This window comes from Bos mutus, chromosome 13 (assembly GCF_027580195.1).
Source record: "Bos mutus isolate GX-2022 chromosome 13, NWIPB_WYAK_1.1, whole genome shotgun sequence".
In the NCBI taxonomy this organism is placed as follows: Eukaryota; Metazoa; Chordata; class Mammalia; order Artiodactyla; family Bovidae; genus Bos; species Bos mutus.
Genome location: NC_091629.1, coordinates 35,847,504 through 35,865,029, shown reverse-complemented (window position 1 = coordinate 35,865,029; position 17,526 = coordinate 35,847,504). Strand labels below are relative to the sequence as shown.

General features: G+C 43.6%; 1 protein-coding gene across 2 annotated transcripts; it reads left to right on the top strand.

The window, feature by feature from the left end:
* The first annotated feature begins 1,422 nt into the window (after positions 1-1,422).
* AP5S1 (adaptor related protein complex 5 subunit sigma 1) lies at positions 1,423-5,777 on the top strand. Of its 2 annotated transcripts, none has more exons than XM_014477644.2 (3): positions 1,423-1,518; positions 3,194-3,370; positions 4,680-5,777. In XM_014477644.2, the coding sequence occupies exons 2-3, from the start codon at positions 3,198-3,200 to the stop codon at positions 5,107-5,109; spliced, it is 603 nt and encodes a 200-aa protein (XP_014333130.1). In that variant the 5' UTR covers positions 1,423-1,518; positions 3,194-3,197; the 3' UTR covers positions 5,110-5,777. The 2 variants fall into 2 exon arrangements, with proteins under 2 accessions (XP_014333130.1, XP_005894023.1); XM_005893961.2 differs by lacking the exon at positions 1,423-1,518 and adding an exon at positions 1,545-1,785.
* The last annotated feature ends 11,749 nt before the right edge of the window (positions 5,778-17,526 follow it).

Below are 17,526 nucleotides of genomic sequence, written 5' to 3'. Positions count from 1 at the left end.
CCTTCCCTGCCTCTTTGCCTGAGTCCTATGGCCAGAGGAGCCCAGTCTGCACACCAGTTTCTCTGCCTGAGCTGCACTGCCCTTCTTTCTTCAGTCACCAAGGAGTGTGTTTGGGTTGCCTGCAGGTCGACCTTGTGTTTGGCCCTGGTGACTGAAACTGGGCATCACAGCCAGGGTGTATCCCAAAGGAGACATCAGCACCTTAGGCAGACCCTCACAGTGGGTGTAAACGGGACAGCAGACCGCTAATGGGCAGTCTAGAAGGAAGGCTTCCCCTAAGTTTTGGTCTGAGTACCTTTTGAAGGGCTAATAAAGGGGAGGAAAGGGCAGGCCAGGCCGAGGGAATCACCATTGCGGGGTTCTGAGGCACAGAGCACATCTGGGTAGGTTGCAGCAGTTGACCTGCCGATAAGTAAAATGATTATGTGTTGGGAGGTAGGGGGCTGGGGAGACCAGGGCAAGCCACGTGGCCCAGAGAAGTCTTGCAGCGCCCCAAACACTTCTAAGCCAAGACTCCAATAGGGAAGCACTTACACACACACACACACACACACACACACACACGTGCACACACGCCTTTTAACATATATTTATTTGGCTTCACCAGGTCTTAGCTGTGGCACACAGGATCTTCCAATGCTTTGGCATGTCCACTCTTAGTTGGAGCACATGAGATCTAGTTTCCTAACCAGGGATGGAACCCAGCCCCCTGCATTAGGAGCACCGAGTCTTGGCCACTAGACCACCAGAGAAGTCCCCTTTATATACTTCTGATAGCCTCCCTCAAAGAGGGGGCAAGGAAGAAGCTTGTTAGAGGCAGGAGTGTGAAAGGAAAAATTAATCGGTCTACTAAACCCTATGGGGCTTCACTGGGGCCCAGTAAAATGACTGAACTGTCCGTGACAGCTGGAGACGGGATTGGGACCACAGTTTTAATCGGTCCACTCCAAGCCAAGCCCTAGTCTTTCCCCCTCCCCTCCTCAAGCCCTAGTCTTAACCCATCGGAGGAACACACACACAGAAGCCCTGCTCCCTCAACTTCCTAAATATGCTTATTTTCCCCCAAGCCTTCATTCTCTGGGCCAAAGCCCAGCAACCTGAATTTTAACAGGTGCCCTCAAGATTCCCTGGGGCTTTCCTGGTGGCTCAGACGGTAAAGAATCCGCCTGCTACGCGGGAGTCCTGGTTTCGATCCCTGGGTTGGCAAGATCCCCTGGAGGAGGGCATAACAACCCACTCCAGTATTCTTGCCTGGAGAATCCCCATGGACAGAGAAGTCTGGCAGGCTACAGTCCATGGGGGTCGCAAAGAGTCGGACACGACTGAGTAAGCACACACACAACCCGGGTTCCCACGCAAGTGGGCCAGTTTGAGATCCGCCCGCCCTGCACCTTCAGACCCTGCCTCTTCCGGAAGCGCCACAAGCCGGGTCGCTACGCCACCTCGCGGCCGCCGGGGAAAATGGCCTGGAACTCGGCTGGTGCAGGACTACCAGTGGGAACCTCGCATACTCAGTCGGTGAGTGACCAGCATAGGCCGCACAGTGAACTTGGGACTAAGGGTCTTTGTCAGACCGTGCAAGTCGCCCACACCCCGCCCTCGGAGCACATCTCCGGAAATGAGACCTCGCCCACCCTGAGAATGTCACGCTCGGACGCGCGCCCGCTACTGACGTGCGCCCGCTACTGACGTGCGCAGGCGCCCCGGTGCCGCGTAGCCGCCATTTTGCCCCTTTACCCGAGGGACTTGGCCCGTTATTAGAAGTTTGCAGGCACGAAAGGAAAGGTGAGTACCACGCCTTGAGGACAGCGGCCCGGGGTTGCGGTGCACACTCAGTCCGCCCCACCCCACCCCACACAGTTGGTTAGCTGGGGGCAAGCAACTACAGCCCGCCCCGCAGATGCACTGCGCCTCGGGGTTGCGCGAGACCCGTGGCGAAGGTTGATGACGTAATCTTCTCGTGGCTAGAGGGTCATGGGAGGTCAGCTCAGGTCTTCGGGCTCCGGTTTTAAAACGCCTTCTGGAACCTTCATTTTTAACTCGTTTAAACCGACGATCTATTTACCCTTAGTCACAGATCCCTGCTACCTTTCAATCCCGGGCTGGCCACTTAGCCAGTCAGACATTATTATTATTTCTATTTCATGGTCTTTGTTTTGACTTGATCTCACGGAGAAGGCAATGGCAACCAGTACTCTTGCCTGGAAAATCCCATGGACGGAGGAGCCTGGTGGGCTGCAGTCCATGGGGTCGCTAAGAGTTGGACACAACTGAGCGACCTCACTTTCACTTTTCACTTTCATGCACTGGAGAAGGAAATGGCAACCCACTCCAGTGTTCTTGCCTGGAGAATCCTAGGGACGGGGGAGCCTGGTGGGCTGCCGTCTATGGGGCGCACAGAGTCGGACACGACTGAAGCGACTTAGCAGCAGCAGCAGGCTTACCAATTTCAAGACTGAAAGAAACTTTTTATAAAGAAGTCCTGTATACGTAATATTCCAATTCAGTTTGTTGCAGATATGATGCTCCTTCACCTGTGTATTTAGAAGTACTTAAAGTGTGTATTTTCTAAAAACAAGGACATTCCCCTACATTCAAAACCAGGTAGTATTGATCAAGACGATTATTTAACCTGTAATGCATATTTAAATGCTTCCAGGTATCCTAATAATGCTGTAATTTGAAGCTACCTATTTCTCTGCCAGGGTTGTATTCCTCTGTCCTGTGTCTTTTGCCTTCTTCAGTCTGGAGCATCTCCCCAGTGTCCCTTTACTCTGATAACTTACAGTTTTAAAAATACAAGAGAGAGAGAAAATGCTTTATAAAAACTTTCTTAATTTTATAAAATTAAGATGAAATAAAATTAAAATAAAATTAATTTCATAAAATTAAAAAAATACTATGACCAATAAACCTCATGCCTACTACCAAAAAAAAAAAAAAAAAATTCCTGGCCAGCAGTTTGTAGACTTGGCTTTGGGGTTGTCCAGGATATCTTAGGCACTAGACTCTGTTGTGGGCAGAGGTGCTGGCCAGAGCTGGGCATGTGTCTTGGGTGGCTAAGGAGGACCAGTGACCAGCCACACCGCCCTCCAGACGGAGCTAGGCCAGACGTTTTCTGTGGTTGCCTCCCCTGCTGGGGTTAGACACTCATCTCACTGAAGTGTCTGACTTCTCTGTATCATCATTCCAGAGCCATGGTCCATGCCTTCCTCATCCACACCCTGCGGGCCGCAAAGGCTGAGGAGGGCCTTTGCCGAGTGCTCTACTCCTGCTTCTTTGGCGCCGAGAATTCACCTAATGACTCACAACCACACAGTGCTGAGAGGGACAGACTTCTCCGAAAGGAGCAGATTTTGGCTGTGGCCAGGTAACCACACCATCCAGCCCGGGCCCAGGGCTTCCTAGTCAGTGATTATGATAGGTTTTCTGGAACGGCACAGAGAAACAGGAGGACTAAGAAGCAGAAAGTTTTTAGAATAGTGCTTTCAAAGAGTCTTCCTGGTTGTTCACAAGTATTACATGAAAAGGGGTTAAAGAAATAATGTTATTATCATGATTATTTATTATAGTTATTTAGCATTTACTATAACTTTTTTGTAGTTAATATTATTTAGCCTGTATGTAGTAAGCATTTTATGTTCTGAGTATTTCATGTATATGAACTCATTTTATCTTTGAAACAGTATTTTGAGGTAGGTATATTATTCCTACCTTACAGTTGAGTATATAGTGAGTTAAAGGAATTTGAAGATTACAGATGAGCTCTAGAGAGTCTAGAAAGTGAAAGAGTTGGGATTTGAGTGTAAACAGTACAGATTAAACATGCTTTGAATGCAGGACTTTTCAGGGCCCTTAGTGTGTCTTTAAGCTTTATGAATCCTTAAAGAGGAGAGAGAATGTAGTTTATGGGAATGGGCACCAAAGGCCTCCTGAAAGCCTAGGATCCAGAGAGTATATAGTTGGGAAACACTGTTCCAGATGGGGTAGCTGGCCTGGGACCTTTTCCTCCCAGACCCAGACTGAACCAACAGGTGCCGGAGTCTCCTGGCCCCTCTGCATTTTGGGTGGAGGTTAACACTCTGGGGCAACCGTGGGCCAGCCTCTTGTTACCTCTTTGGTTCTCTGGGCCTCTTCCCCCTTATGTGGCACAGAAAACCAAACATGTCTTTAAGAGCAGCCTTTACATGGCCCAGATTGAAAGGTGATTTCATGAGAGGTCAGAGAGTGATTTCAAAAGCCTGGATGTCCAAGTAGAAGGTTTTTATTTTCTATTTGGAGAAGGCTTCAGGATGGGGTGAGGGTGGAGAGTTTACAGAAATCCTGGGTTGGATGTAGCTTATACTCCACTTCTCATCTCTTGTTGAGATGTTGAGGAGGCCTCTGTGAATCAGTTAGGGGAGGGATCTTCTTCCCCTGATGCCCCTTCCCAGTCCAAGGAGCTGTGTTCAGTGCCTGCCTTCTCTTGGCTGCATAGAGTGAAATGGTTCGGAACCTGGAGGCTGGAGCCTAAATTCCTATCTGGGCTCATGCTTTGTGTACTGTGGCCCTGGGCAGGGTCACTGCACTTAGTCTTTCCAGGTCTCAGTCTCTACATCTAGTTAGGGGGATAATGGCAGCTCCTAGCTCCAGGGGTGATCCTGAGGATGACAAGTCTGTGACACACCTATTTTCCATAGGCAGGTGGAGTCCATGTACCAGCTGCAGCAGCAGGCGTGTGGCCGGCATGCTGTGGACCTGCAGCCCCAGTCCTCAGATGACCCAGTTGCCCTTCATGAGGCCCCATGTGGGGCCTTCCGCCTGGCGCCAGGGGACCCTTTCCAGGAGCCTCGGACAGTGGTGTGGCTAGGCGTGCTCTCTATAGGCTTTGCCCTGGTGCTGGATACTCACGAGAACCTGCTGCTGGTGGAGAGCACACTTCGATTGCTGGCTCGCCTTCTCCTTGACCACCTCCGACTGCTAGTCCCAGGAGGTGCCAACCTCCTGCTGAGGGCTGACTGCATCGAGGGCATCCTCACTCGCTTCCTGCCCCATGGTCAGCTGCTCTTCCTCAATGACCAGTTTGTCCAGGGTCTAGAGAAAGAATTCAGTGCTGCCTGGTCCCACTGACCCACACTGGGATGGGAGTCCTCACAAGGTCAAGGAGATGGTGTTAAAGGGACACACAGTCAGGTAAAATTTGGCATCTGCCTCTTCCTTCCCAGCCTGCTCTCAGCTCTGGCGTGCTGCCACACCCAGGACAAATGGATGGGACAAGCTGGCAGAAAAGGGGTCTGGGGAGAGGGTAGAGAGGTGGAATCACAGAACATCCTGTGCCTGGAGCTGCCTTGTGGCTTATTCAGACCTCCTCATTGGGCCAGCTCTGCTTGTCCTTGGCCCCGTTTTTCCCCATCCCTGCCAGCCAGCCCCCAGTCCACCAGTCTCTAGTGCTGGGGTAGTAAGGAAGAGCTACTTGGAACTCAGCCCACTTTCTTCTTCGAAACCCATAGTCATCGGAGTGCAAAAGGGGTCTCTTGAGACTTCCAGAGTTGGGGAGCTGGCCTCTGCCTTTGCACCTACTTAGGTACCATCATCAGGGATTTTGTTTGTCAGTGTCCAGCCCTACCACAGTTCACAGAGGTGTGAGTGTAGTTCAGCAGAGAGGTTCCATAACTCCTTTTGAGCCCAGCCCATGCCCACCAGCAGTCTATGGGGAGAGAAGGTGGTGTCAGGTGGATGCTAGAGGTCTGATGATGTTGTTTTCATTTTGAATTAAAAGCACCGAATGTGTGATTTCACCTTCTGTTTCTGTGAGTTTCATTAATGCACATCTGCTCCTCTACTACCCTGAGTTGGGTGTCTGAGCCTTCATGGTCAAGTATGTCCTCAGGAGGCTTCTTGGGAGGTCTCCACCTCTTGTCCTTCTTATCACCTCTGTCTCCTTATATGCCTCGTTTGGATGGTAGCACTTGCTTCCTCTACTACAATGTGGTGAGTTGGTGTGGATCCCTAAGGAGGAGTGCCTGAGACAGGATTAGGTACAAGCAGTTTATGTTGGAGGTGATCACAGAAAGCCCTGGAAGGGGAGGTGGATTATGTGTTAAGAAGAGTAGTTAGGGGGCTTAGTGCATCAAGTGCTTCTGGGGCCCAGTGCACGACAGTTGCCTCTGAATGACCTCACCTAAGGGTTGAAGGACTGTGGTTGTTTGCCTGGAATTCCCTTCCATTTGATTGTGAGAGGCTCCCAGGGCAAATTCCCTGGTTCTTTCTATACCAACAGAAAGCCATTGGGCCTACCCTGTGGTCAGGCCCAAAAAGTTCTGGGGCAGGCTACCCAGCTCCTGTAAGGGAGACTTTACTCAGCAGTTCCTAGTGACGGTTTAAAATGATTCAGTTGAGGGCTTCCTTGGTGGTCCAGTGTTTAAGACTCCGTGCTCTTAAGGGTTCAATCCTTGGTCAGGGAACTAGATCCCACATGCCACAGCTAAGACCCGGCACAGCCAAATAATTTTTTTAAAAAGAGTATGAACATTATCTCTCAACTTAATGAGCACCTATTACAAAATAAAATGGTTCAATTGGGCAAAATCTCAGTTACACATGTTTTCATGATCTACTTGTGACCTGTGAGGTACGGCTTTCTTACATGGGCAGAACGGGCTCCTCTAACGTAGTCAGTCTGCACGTGTGGGCCCAGTCTCATGTTTACCAAATGTCAGTTGCCCTTTGGCACCCAGGAAGGACCCACCAATATTCATTTAGGAGGCAGCACTTGGAGTTTTGCCCTTCCAGGTGCAGCCAAGGCCATCAGCCATGCCATGCCTTCCACTACCACTGTCACTGTTGGGACAAGGCCGTGTTCTCCACCCTAGGGTGCCACAAATTATGTTCTGACCTTGAAGCCCTAAAGGGATCCCGGTATGTATCTGTGGCAAGCTATCCCATTGGAAATGTCTCAGAGGCCCCCATTATGACACCCCTGCCCCTCTCCTCTAAGCTGGTGGTCCTGGTGGAGTGGCTGTATTCTTACAAAAACAGGCCCCTTCAACTTTGGTTTAGGGCTCAAGCTTGGCTGGCCTGAAACTTTTCTGCCTATTTTTCAAACTGAACTTGAGGATGAGTTGTTGTTTAGTTGCTAAGTCATGTCTGACTCTTTGTCATCCATGGTCTGCAGCATGCCAGGCTTCTCTGTCCTCCACTGTCTCCTGGAGTTTGCTCAAACTCATCTCCATTGTGTTGATGATGCTATCTAACCATCTTATCCTCTGTCGCCGCTTCTCCTGCCCTAAGTCTTTACCAGCATCTGTTCCCATGAGTCAGCTCTTCACATCACATAGCCAAAATATTGGAGCTTCAGCATCAGTCCTTCCAATGAATATCCAGGGTTGATTTCTTTAGGACTGACTGGTTTGATATCCTTGCTGTCCAAGGGACTCTCAAGAGTCTTCTCCAGCACCACAGTTTGAAAGCATCAATTTTTCAGTGCTCATCCTTCTTTATGGTCCAACTCATATCCGTACATGACTACTGGAAGAACCATAGCTTTGAACATATGGACCTTTGTTGGCAAAGTGATGTCTCTGCTTTTTAATAGCTGTCTAGGTTTGTCATAGCTTTCCTTCCAAGGAGTGAGCATGTTGAGTTTTAAGCCAGCTTTTCCACTCTTCTCTTTCACCTTCATCAAGAGGCTCTTTAGTTCTTTTCCGCTTTGTGCCATTAGGGTGCTATCATCTGCATATCTGAGGTAGTTTATATTTCTGCTGGCAATCTTGATTCCAGCTTATGATTCATCCAGGCTGGCATTTCACATAATGTACTCTGCATATAAGTTAAATAAGCAAGGTGACAGAGTACAGCCTTAACTTACTCCTTTCCCAGTTTTGAACCAGTCCTTTATTCTATGTTGGGTTCTAACTGTTGCTTCTTGACCTGCATACAGGTTTCTCAGGAGGCAGGTAAGGTGGTCTGGTATTCTTATCTTTAAGAATTTTTTACAGTTTATTGTGATCCACACAATCAAAGGCTTTAGTCATAGTCAATGAAGCAGAAGTAGATGTTTTTCTAGAACTCTCTTGCTTTTTCTGTGATCCAGCAGATGTTGGCAATTTGATCTCTGGTTCCTTTGCCTTTTCTAAATCCATCTTGTACATCTGTAAGTTCTAGGTTCATGTACTGTTGAAGCCTAGCTTGAAGGATTTTGAGCATTACCTTGCTAGCATGTGAAATGAGTGCAGTCGTACAGTAGTTTGAATATTCTTTGCCATTCCCCTTCTTTGGGATTGTAATGAAAACCTATTCCAGTCCTATGGCCATTGCTGAGTTTTCCAAGTTTGCTGGCATATTGAATACAGAACTTTAACAGCATCATTTTTTTTTTAGGATTTGAAATAGCTCAGCTGGAATTCCATCATCTCCACTAGCTTTGTTCATAGTAATGCTTCCTAAGGCCCACTTGACTTCACACTCCAGGATGTCTGGCTCTTAAGTGAGTGACCACACCATGAGGATGAGAGTGAGACTCTCTTCTCCGAAAAGCTGTGGGAAGTTGGGATTAGGTGAGGCTCGTGGTGTTGGTTCCCATCAGGTAGAGGAAACTAATATACAGAGAATGACAGAGGTGAGACACATCTGTAAGGTCACTGAGTTCTTGGTTTCTGTTCAAGATGTCCAGTTAGTACTTGGGTTTTCTTAATCATGCAAGTTTGTCCAGCGCACTTTCTGTATATTCCCACTTTTGCCCCAGGACTTCTGAGCTGGCTTTCCACCACAACTTACGCTTACTTCACTTTCATTGAGCCTACCGTGGACCTGACACTCTGCTAGGTGCTATGCAAGGTGAAAGATGACTTGCTAGGATTTTGATTGGGATTGCATTGAATAGATGTGGATGAAGCTGGGAAGAACTGAGATCTTGACGGCATTGAGTCTTTTATCTGTGAATAGGGACTATCTCGCTACTTATTTACTTCTTAGATTCTTTTTAAAAATTACTTATTATTTGACTGTCAGATCTTTGTTGCAGGACACAGGATCTTCGTTTCATCATGAGGGATCTTTCTTTTTGGTGCATGGACTCCGGCTGTGATGTGTAGGCTCTCTAGTTGTGTTGAATGGGCTCAGTAATTGCAGTGTATGGGTTTAATTGCTCTCTGACATGTGGGATCTTAGTTCCCTGGTCAGGGATTGAACCCACATCCCCTGCATTGCAACTGGACTACCAGGGAAGTCCCAGTTCTTGGATTCTGTCATCATAGTTTTCTTCAAGGAGATCTTGTACATATTTTGTTAGACTTTACTTAAGTATTTCATTTTGGGGTATTAATGTAAATGGTAGTTATTCATTTATTGAAGACCCTATTACCTGAGAAGCTGCAGGAAGTTGGGGTATTAGATGAGGCTTGTGGTGTTGGTTCCCATCAGGTTGATTTACAGTGCTGCATTAGTTTCTGGTGTACAGCAAAGTGATTCAGTTAGTTATATGTATCTGTTCGTAGATATTTAGGTTGCTTCCATGTCTTGGCAGTTGTAAATAGTGCTGCTGTGAACATAGGGGTACGTGTTTCTTTTCGAACTAAGTTTTCTCTGGATATACACCCAGGAGTGGGATTGCTGGATCATATGGTAACGCTGTTTTTAGTGTTTAGAGGAACTTCCATACTGTTTTCCATTTGTGTGTGCTTAGTCGCTCAGTTGTGTACGACTCTTTGTGACCCCACAGACTGTAGCCTGTAAGGCTCCTCTATCCATGGTTACAACTTTGCTGTGATTGTTTATTAGTTCCAAGAGTTTTTTGGTTGATTCTTACAGATTTTCTTCATACACAATCACATCAAATGCTAACAAATACAGTTTTATTTCTTCCTTCCCAGTTTACTTTGGGCTCCCCGGGTGGCATGGCAACCCACTCTAGTACTCTTGCCAGGAAAATTCCATAGTCCATAGGTCGCAAAGAGTCGGACATGACAGAAGCGACTCAGAACACACCATTTACTTAGCTTTTATTTCCTTTTCTTATCTTATTGCATTCCTTGCCTTGTTCCTGATCTTAGTGGGAAAGCTGGTTTCTCACCATTAGGTATGATGTTTCTTGTAGGTTTTTGTAGATGTTCTTTATCAGATTGAGGAAGTTCCCCTCTGTTTCTAGTTTGGTGAGAGTTTTTATCATGAATGGATGTTGAATTTTGTAAAATATTTTTCCCTTGTCTGTTGGTATGATCACGTGATTTTTCAGTCTGTTGATGTGATACCGTTAATTAATTTTCAAATGTTGAGCCATCCTTGCATACCTGGGATAAATCCCACGTGCTCATGGTGTATAATTCTTTATACATTGTTGGATTCTATTTACTAATATTTTGTTGAGGAGTTTTGCGTCTACTATGTTCATGAGTGATATTGGTCTGCAGTTTTCTTGTCTGCTTTTGTCAGGTTGTGGTATTATGGTAATGCTGGTTTCATAGAATGAGTTAGGAAGTGTTTCCTCTGCTTCTCCATCTTCAGGAGCAGATGTTAACAAATTGGTGTGTTTTCTTTCCTAAACGTTTGGCAGACTACTGCTGCTGCTGCTGCTAAGTCCCTTCAGTCGTGTCCGACTCTGTGCGACCCCACCAGATGGAAGCCCACCAGGCTCCCTCGTCCCTGGGATTCTCCAGGCAAGAGTACTGGAGTGGGTTGCCTTTTCCTTCTCCAAGGTGTGAAAGTGAAAAGTGAGGGGAAGTCACTCAGTGGACCCATTTTGGCCAGCCTTGAATTAAAAAAAAAATTTTTTTTTAAATTAAATTCTGTGGGATTTGCTTGGTGGTTCAGTGGCTAAGACTCTGCACTCCCAATGCAGGGGGCCTGGTTCAATCCCTGGTCAGGGAACTAGATCCCACATGCCTCAACTAAAAAAGAAAATCCCGCATGCTGTAACCAAGACCTGATGCAGCCAAATAAATAAATATTAAAAGAATTAAATTTTGTTTTCTAACTAGGTAACATGGTTTAGAAATCAAAATGATAAAAACATTTTTACTGAAAAACTTGGTCCTGCCTCCTCATCTACCTTGTTTCACTCTCTGCTTTGTTGGATAGTAGCCTTCTAGATTTCCTGCATATGTTTCTATTTCTCTTTATATAAATATAAGCAAATATGTACATTATGTACATATGTACAAATATGTGTTTTTATTTGATTTAATACTTCCTGCACTGTTTTCTTACACAGTTTGTTGCCTGCTGTATATAGGATAATGCACTTGTTTGTTTCCCTTAACAGTATATCCTAGTTATGTTTTTAGAGGAGTACGTAACATTCTTATTTTTATCCATTGTGTGGATCCCTCGAGAAGGGCATGGCAACCCACTCCAGTATTGTTGCTTGGAAAATCCCCATGGAGCCTGGTGGGCTACAGTGCGTGGGGTCGCAAAGAGCCAGACATGACTGAGTGAATAACACACACATTGTGTGGATATATTATAGTTCATTTATTTAACAAGCTAAAAATTACTGTGAAATAGCTCAGGTTTAAAAAAAAGTGCAGAGGGGGACTTCCCGGGTAGTCCAGTTGTTAAGACTCTGTGCTTCAGCTGTAGGGGGTGTGGGTTCGATCCCTGGTTGCAGAACTAGGGTCCCACATGCTGCACAGCACAGCCCCCAAAAAAAATTGGTATTAGTTTTTAAGTTATGAATTTTCCTCTCACTGATGCTTCCCTCTCACAAATGTCAGAACATTTGGTGTTTTCACTGTTGATATTTTCTAGAAAATCTACAGCTTTAAAAAAATTTTTCTTCTTTCCTCTGATTCCCTATTTCTGTATGACTTCTTAAGAACACTATTCCTGAATTCTTGTATGTTCAAAAGCAGTATTTTTGGAACCTTTATACTTGTTCTTTTTGCCTGAGTGCCTCAAGGATTCTTTGTTTTCTAGTATTTTTTTTTCTTTTTACTGTATTTGTAATATTTTTTTAAATTTTCAAATTGTATTTTATTTTTAATTGGAGGATAATTACTTTACAGTATTGGGATGGTTTCTAGTATACATCAGCATGAATCAGGGAACCCAAAGCCTCTGCTCTGTGACAACCTAGAAGGGTGGGATGGGGAGGGAGGTTCAAGAGGGAGAGGACACATGTTTATCTATAGAATATGTCTTTTAATATAAACATTGTTGTGATTTTTTTCAAATGTAGATTGAGATCCTTTATTATTTCAGAAACATTTTCCTAAATTATATTTTTAAATGGCTACTGTATTTCATTGTTTTTGTTCCTTTCAGGCATTCCAGTAAGGCACTACTTGGCTCTCCTTTGCCTATCATGCATAACTATCATTTTTCTCCATAATCCTATTAACATGCAAGATCCCAGAAAGCACAAAAAAGAAAGTGTACTTCCTGAAGATGAATCTCATATTTCAGTGAGGCAGAAACTATATCACAGTGGCCTCAATGGACTCAGTTTAGCTTAACCTAGGAGAGAGCCTGGAGACTATGAAGTTCATGAGGCTCACACACTTGACTCAGATCTCTGCCTTCTGGGTGGTTCCAGGTCTTCCACCCCTGTGGAACTGGTCTGTCCCTTAGTATTCCAATACCAATTGCTTGACGTACTCCTTTCCCAATTTTGAACCAGTCCATTGTTCCATGTCTGGTTCTAACTGCTGCTTGACCTGCATACAGGTATCTTAGGAGGCAAGTAGGGTGGTCTGGTATTCCCATCTCTTAAGAATTTTCCACGGTTTGTTATGATCCACACAGTCAAAGGCTTTAGCATAGTCAGTGGAGCAGAAGTAGATGTTTTTCTGGAATTCTCTTCCTTTTTCTGTGATCCAGTGGATGTTGGCAGTTTGATCGCTGGTTTCTCTGCCTTTTCTAAATCCAGCTTGAACATCTGGACGTTCTCGGTTCATGTACTTTTGAAGCCTCACTTGGAAAATTTTGAGCATTACTTCACCAGCATGTGAAATGAGTGCAGTTATGCGGTAGTGTGAACATTCTTTGGCATCTTCTTTCTTTGGGATTGGAATGAAAACTGACCTTTTCCAGTCCAGTGGCCACTGCTGAGTTTTCCACATTTGCTGGCATATTGAGTGCAGCACTTTTAACAGCATCATCTATTAGGATTTGAAATAGCTCAGCTGGAATTCCATCACCTCCACTAGCTTTGTTCGTAGTGATGTTTCCTAAGGCCCACTTGACTTCGCATTCCAGAATGTCTGGCTCTAGGTGAGTGATCACACCATTGTGGTTATCTGGGTTATTAAGATCTTTTTTTGTGCAGTTCTTCTATGTATTCTTGCCACCTCGTCTTAATATCTTCTGCTTCTGTTAGGTCTATACTGTTTCTGTCCTTTATTGTGCCCATCTTTGCATGAGATTTTCCCTTGGTATCTCTCGTTCTCTTGAAGAGATCTCTAGTCTTTCCCATTCTATTGTTTTCCTCTGTTTCTTTGCATGTTCACTAAGAACTTCCCTGGTAGCTCAGGTAGTAAAGAATCTGTGTGCAATGCAGGAGACCTGGGTTCGATCCCTGGGTCAGGAAGATCCCCTGGAGAACGGAATGGCAATCCACTCCAGTATTCTTAATCTGGAGAATCCCATGGACAGAGGAGCCTGGAAGGCTACAGTCCATGGGGTCCCAAAGAGTTGGACAGACTGAGCGACTAACACTTTCACTTTTCACTTTCACTTAGGAAGGCTTTCTTATCTCTCCTTGCTATTCTTTGGAACTGTGCCTTCAGATGGTTATATCTTTCCTTTTCTCCTCTGCCTTTTGCTTCTCTTCTTTTTTCAGGTATTTGTAAGGCCTCCTCAGACAACCATTTTGCCTTTTTGCATTTCTTTTTCTTGGGGATGGTTTTGATCACTCCTTGGGGAAAGGAGTACATCAAGGTAATATATTGTCACCTCGCTTATTTAGCTTATATGCAGAATACATCATGAGCAGTGCTGGCCTGGATGAAGCAGAAGCTGGAATCAAGATTGCTGGGAGAAATATCAATAACCTCAGATACACAGATGACAGACACCACCCTTATGGCAGAAAACAAGGAGGAACTAAAGAGCCTCTTGATGAAGGTGAAAGAGGGGTGTGAAAAAGTTGGCTTAAAACTCAATATTCAAAAAATTAAGATCATGGCATCCAGTCCCATAATTTCATGGCAAATAGATGGGGAAACAATGGAAACAGTGAGAGGCTTGATTTTGGGGGGCTCCAAAATCACTGCAGATGGTGACTGCAGCCAGGAAATTAAAAGATGCTTGCTCCTTGGAAGAAAAGCTATGACAAACCTAGAAAGCCTATTAAAAAGTAGAGACATTACTTTGCCGGCAAAGGTCCATCTAGTCAAAAACTACTGGTTTTTCCAGTAGTCATGTATGGATATGAGAGTTGGACTCATAAAGAAGGCTGAGCACTGAAGAATTGATGCTTTTGAGCTGTTGTGTTGGAGAAGACCCTGGAGAGTCTACTGGACAGCAAGCAGATCAAACCAGTCAATCCTAAAGGAAATCAACCCTGAATATTCATTGGAAAGACTGATGCTGAAGCTGAAGCTCCAATACTTTGGCCACTTGATACGAAGAGCCAGCTCACTAGAAAAGACCTTGATGCTGGGAAAGATTGAAGGTAGGAGTTAGGGAAGACAGAGGATGAGATGGTTGCGTGGTGTCACCAACTCAATGGATATGAGTTTGAGCAAACTCCATGAGATGGTGAAGGACAGGGAAGCCTGGCGTGCTGCAGTCCATGGGGTTGCAAAGAGTTGGACATGATTGAGCGACTGAACAACCGTAACAATTGCTTGAGCCTTCATCCTGCCTGAAGTGGGACACTCAGTATTGCCCCGGCACATCATATGTGTCCCACGAGCGTCACTTGTCCTTGTCCTCATCTTCTGCGACATTGTCCATCTTACTTGGGTCTCAGTGCATGTGACTTCTCCCCTCTCCCTGCCCTGATATATTTGCTTAGGTGTAGAATACATGCTCTTTGCCTTGATACCATCAAAGAATCAGGTTTTTGAGCACAACAGACTTTTTCTAAACTTTGGGGGATAGTGGATGGTTATCTTAGAATGACAAAGCAAAAAACTTAAGATTTAGTGTTAGACACTCATGTTTCCTGGTTCTCTTTACCATAACCCGTAAGGGGGTCTTATCAGTCCTAGTTAGCCCTTGTCCTTGGCCTCCCATCAACTTTCAGGCTGCTCCCTTCTGCTTTATTATTATGATTATATTTACTGAAAACTTTTTTCATGTTTTATTATAAAATATACATAACATAAAATTGAACATTTTAACCATTTAAAAAAATTTGTATTTCTTTAAAATTATGAAAGTATAATAACACATTTACAGGAGACTTGGAAAATACACAACAAGGTTCCACTGTATATTACAGTTGTTTCATTTAAGTAGATAAATTAAGATTTTTAGTTAGAGTTTCAATATCAAACTTTCAAAAATTAATACAGTGAATATACAGAGAAGTAGAAGGGTATAGTAGACCTGAAATGCACTGTGAACCAATACAACATAATGAAGATTTATACAGTCTTCATGCAACAGGAGGAAACAAATTCTATTTAAGTTCCCATAGATTGTAAACGAGGAGATACTGGAAAATATCCAGGTATATAAAACAAAGTATACAATTTTCATGGTCTAAAGATATTAAAATCATATAGAATCAAAAAGAAATACAGAATCTGTTCTCTTATCACTGTGGAATTATGTTAGAAGTCAATATGAAAATATTTGAAAATAACACATATTTTCAAATGAAATGTGACATTTACCAAGAGAGATCTTCAACTTAGCCATTGAAAGTCTCAATAAAGTTAGACTGAAAAAAACACAGGATGACTGCAGAGAGGAAAGCATTTAAATGAGAAATTAGTATCAAAATGAGAAATTAATGCTAAGAATACAAAAAAAATCCCATGTATTTGGGAATGTCAACTTTTAAATGATGGGTATATCTAAGAAGCCATAACAAGGAAAATTAGAGAATATTTGTAATAGAAAAGAGAATTTATGAAATTGAAAATGAAAAGAGAATTTATCAGAATTTGTTGCATGCAGCTAAAGCTGCTCAATGCAATTAAATATAGTGTGGAGTCTTGAATAAGTTATGCAAATAAATGATGGACACTAGCATAAAATTTTATGAAATTTGAACAAAATCTATAGTTAATAATACTATATCACTTGTTAATTTCCTGTTTGTTTTTTTTTACAGCATAGTATTTCTAATCCAATTCTCAGAATTGGATTAGAGGTTTCAAGCCTGATTCAATTTTTTTTTTTTAATCACTAAGATCATAAATTTTCTAGAATTTTAGCAGTAATACTAGATGCCAAAATACTAGGAACTCTATCAAAGTTTTGAGTGAATATAAATTAAAAATCTAGCATTCTATTCATACCTAGTCAAGTGGAATCAAAATGTCATAATTTTTTTAGGCAAAAATTCATACATTTTCAAAAATATATATATTAGAAACTGAAAGTCACTCAGTCATGTCCGACTCTTTGTGACTCATAGTCCATGGAATTCTCCAGGCCAGAATACTGGAGTGGGTAGCCTTTCCCTTCTCCAGGGCAGGTCTTCCCAATCCAGGGATCAAACCCAGGTCTCCCACATTGCAGGCGGATTCTTTACCAGCTGAGCCACAAGCGAAGCCTAAGAATACTGGAGTGGGTAGCCTATCTCTTCTCCAGTGGATCTTCCTGACTCAGAAATCGAACCAGGGTCTCCTACATTGCAGGCAGATTCTTTACCAACTGAGCTATAAGGGAAGCCCCATACTCTTACACATGCTATACATATATATACAAAAGCTTTTTTACTATGCTTGATAAAGGCTTGAGAAAGAATAACAACAACAACAAAAAAGAGACAGAGATTGGAAAACAAACTGAATGAAATAGGAACACTGAATATGAAATAGAAAAAGTGAAAGAAACGAGATAAAGGCAAAAAAATCATCATATAGTCCAGTTGTTTTTAAACATGGATGCTCCTTAGAAACACATATGGACCTTTGGAGAAAAATAGCGATACCTGGGCATTTGTATTTTTCAAAAAATTACAAGATAATTCTGTATGCATCTGGATTTTAAAAAGCAATTACAAGGTTTTCTATTAAATGGTAGTTTTAGTGATAGATAATTCTCTTATTTTCTGTTGAGCAATCATGATATTGTGTGCTTAATCACTCAGTCGTCTGATTCTTTGCGACCCCATGGACTGTATGTAGCCTGCCAGACTCCTCTGTCCATGGGGATTCTCCAGGCAAGATACTGGAGTGAGTTGCTATGCCCTCCTCCAGGGGATCTCTCAACCCAGGGGTCAGACTCAGGTCTCCTTTGTTGCAGGTGGATTCTTTACCATCTGAGCCACCAGGGAATCCCATCATGATATTAAGCAAATAATAGGTACATAATAAAAATAGTAATTGACAGTTTTCACAGTCAATACCCAAAGAAGAAATAAAAGATAATTACATTGCAAGCCATAATGGAAACATGATTAACCTAACAATATAAAATAATTACATACAA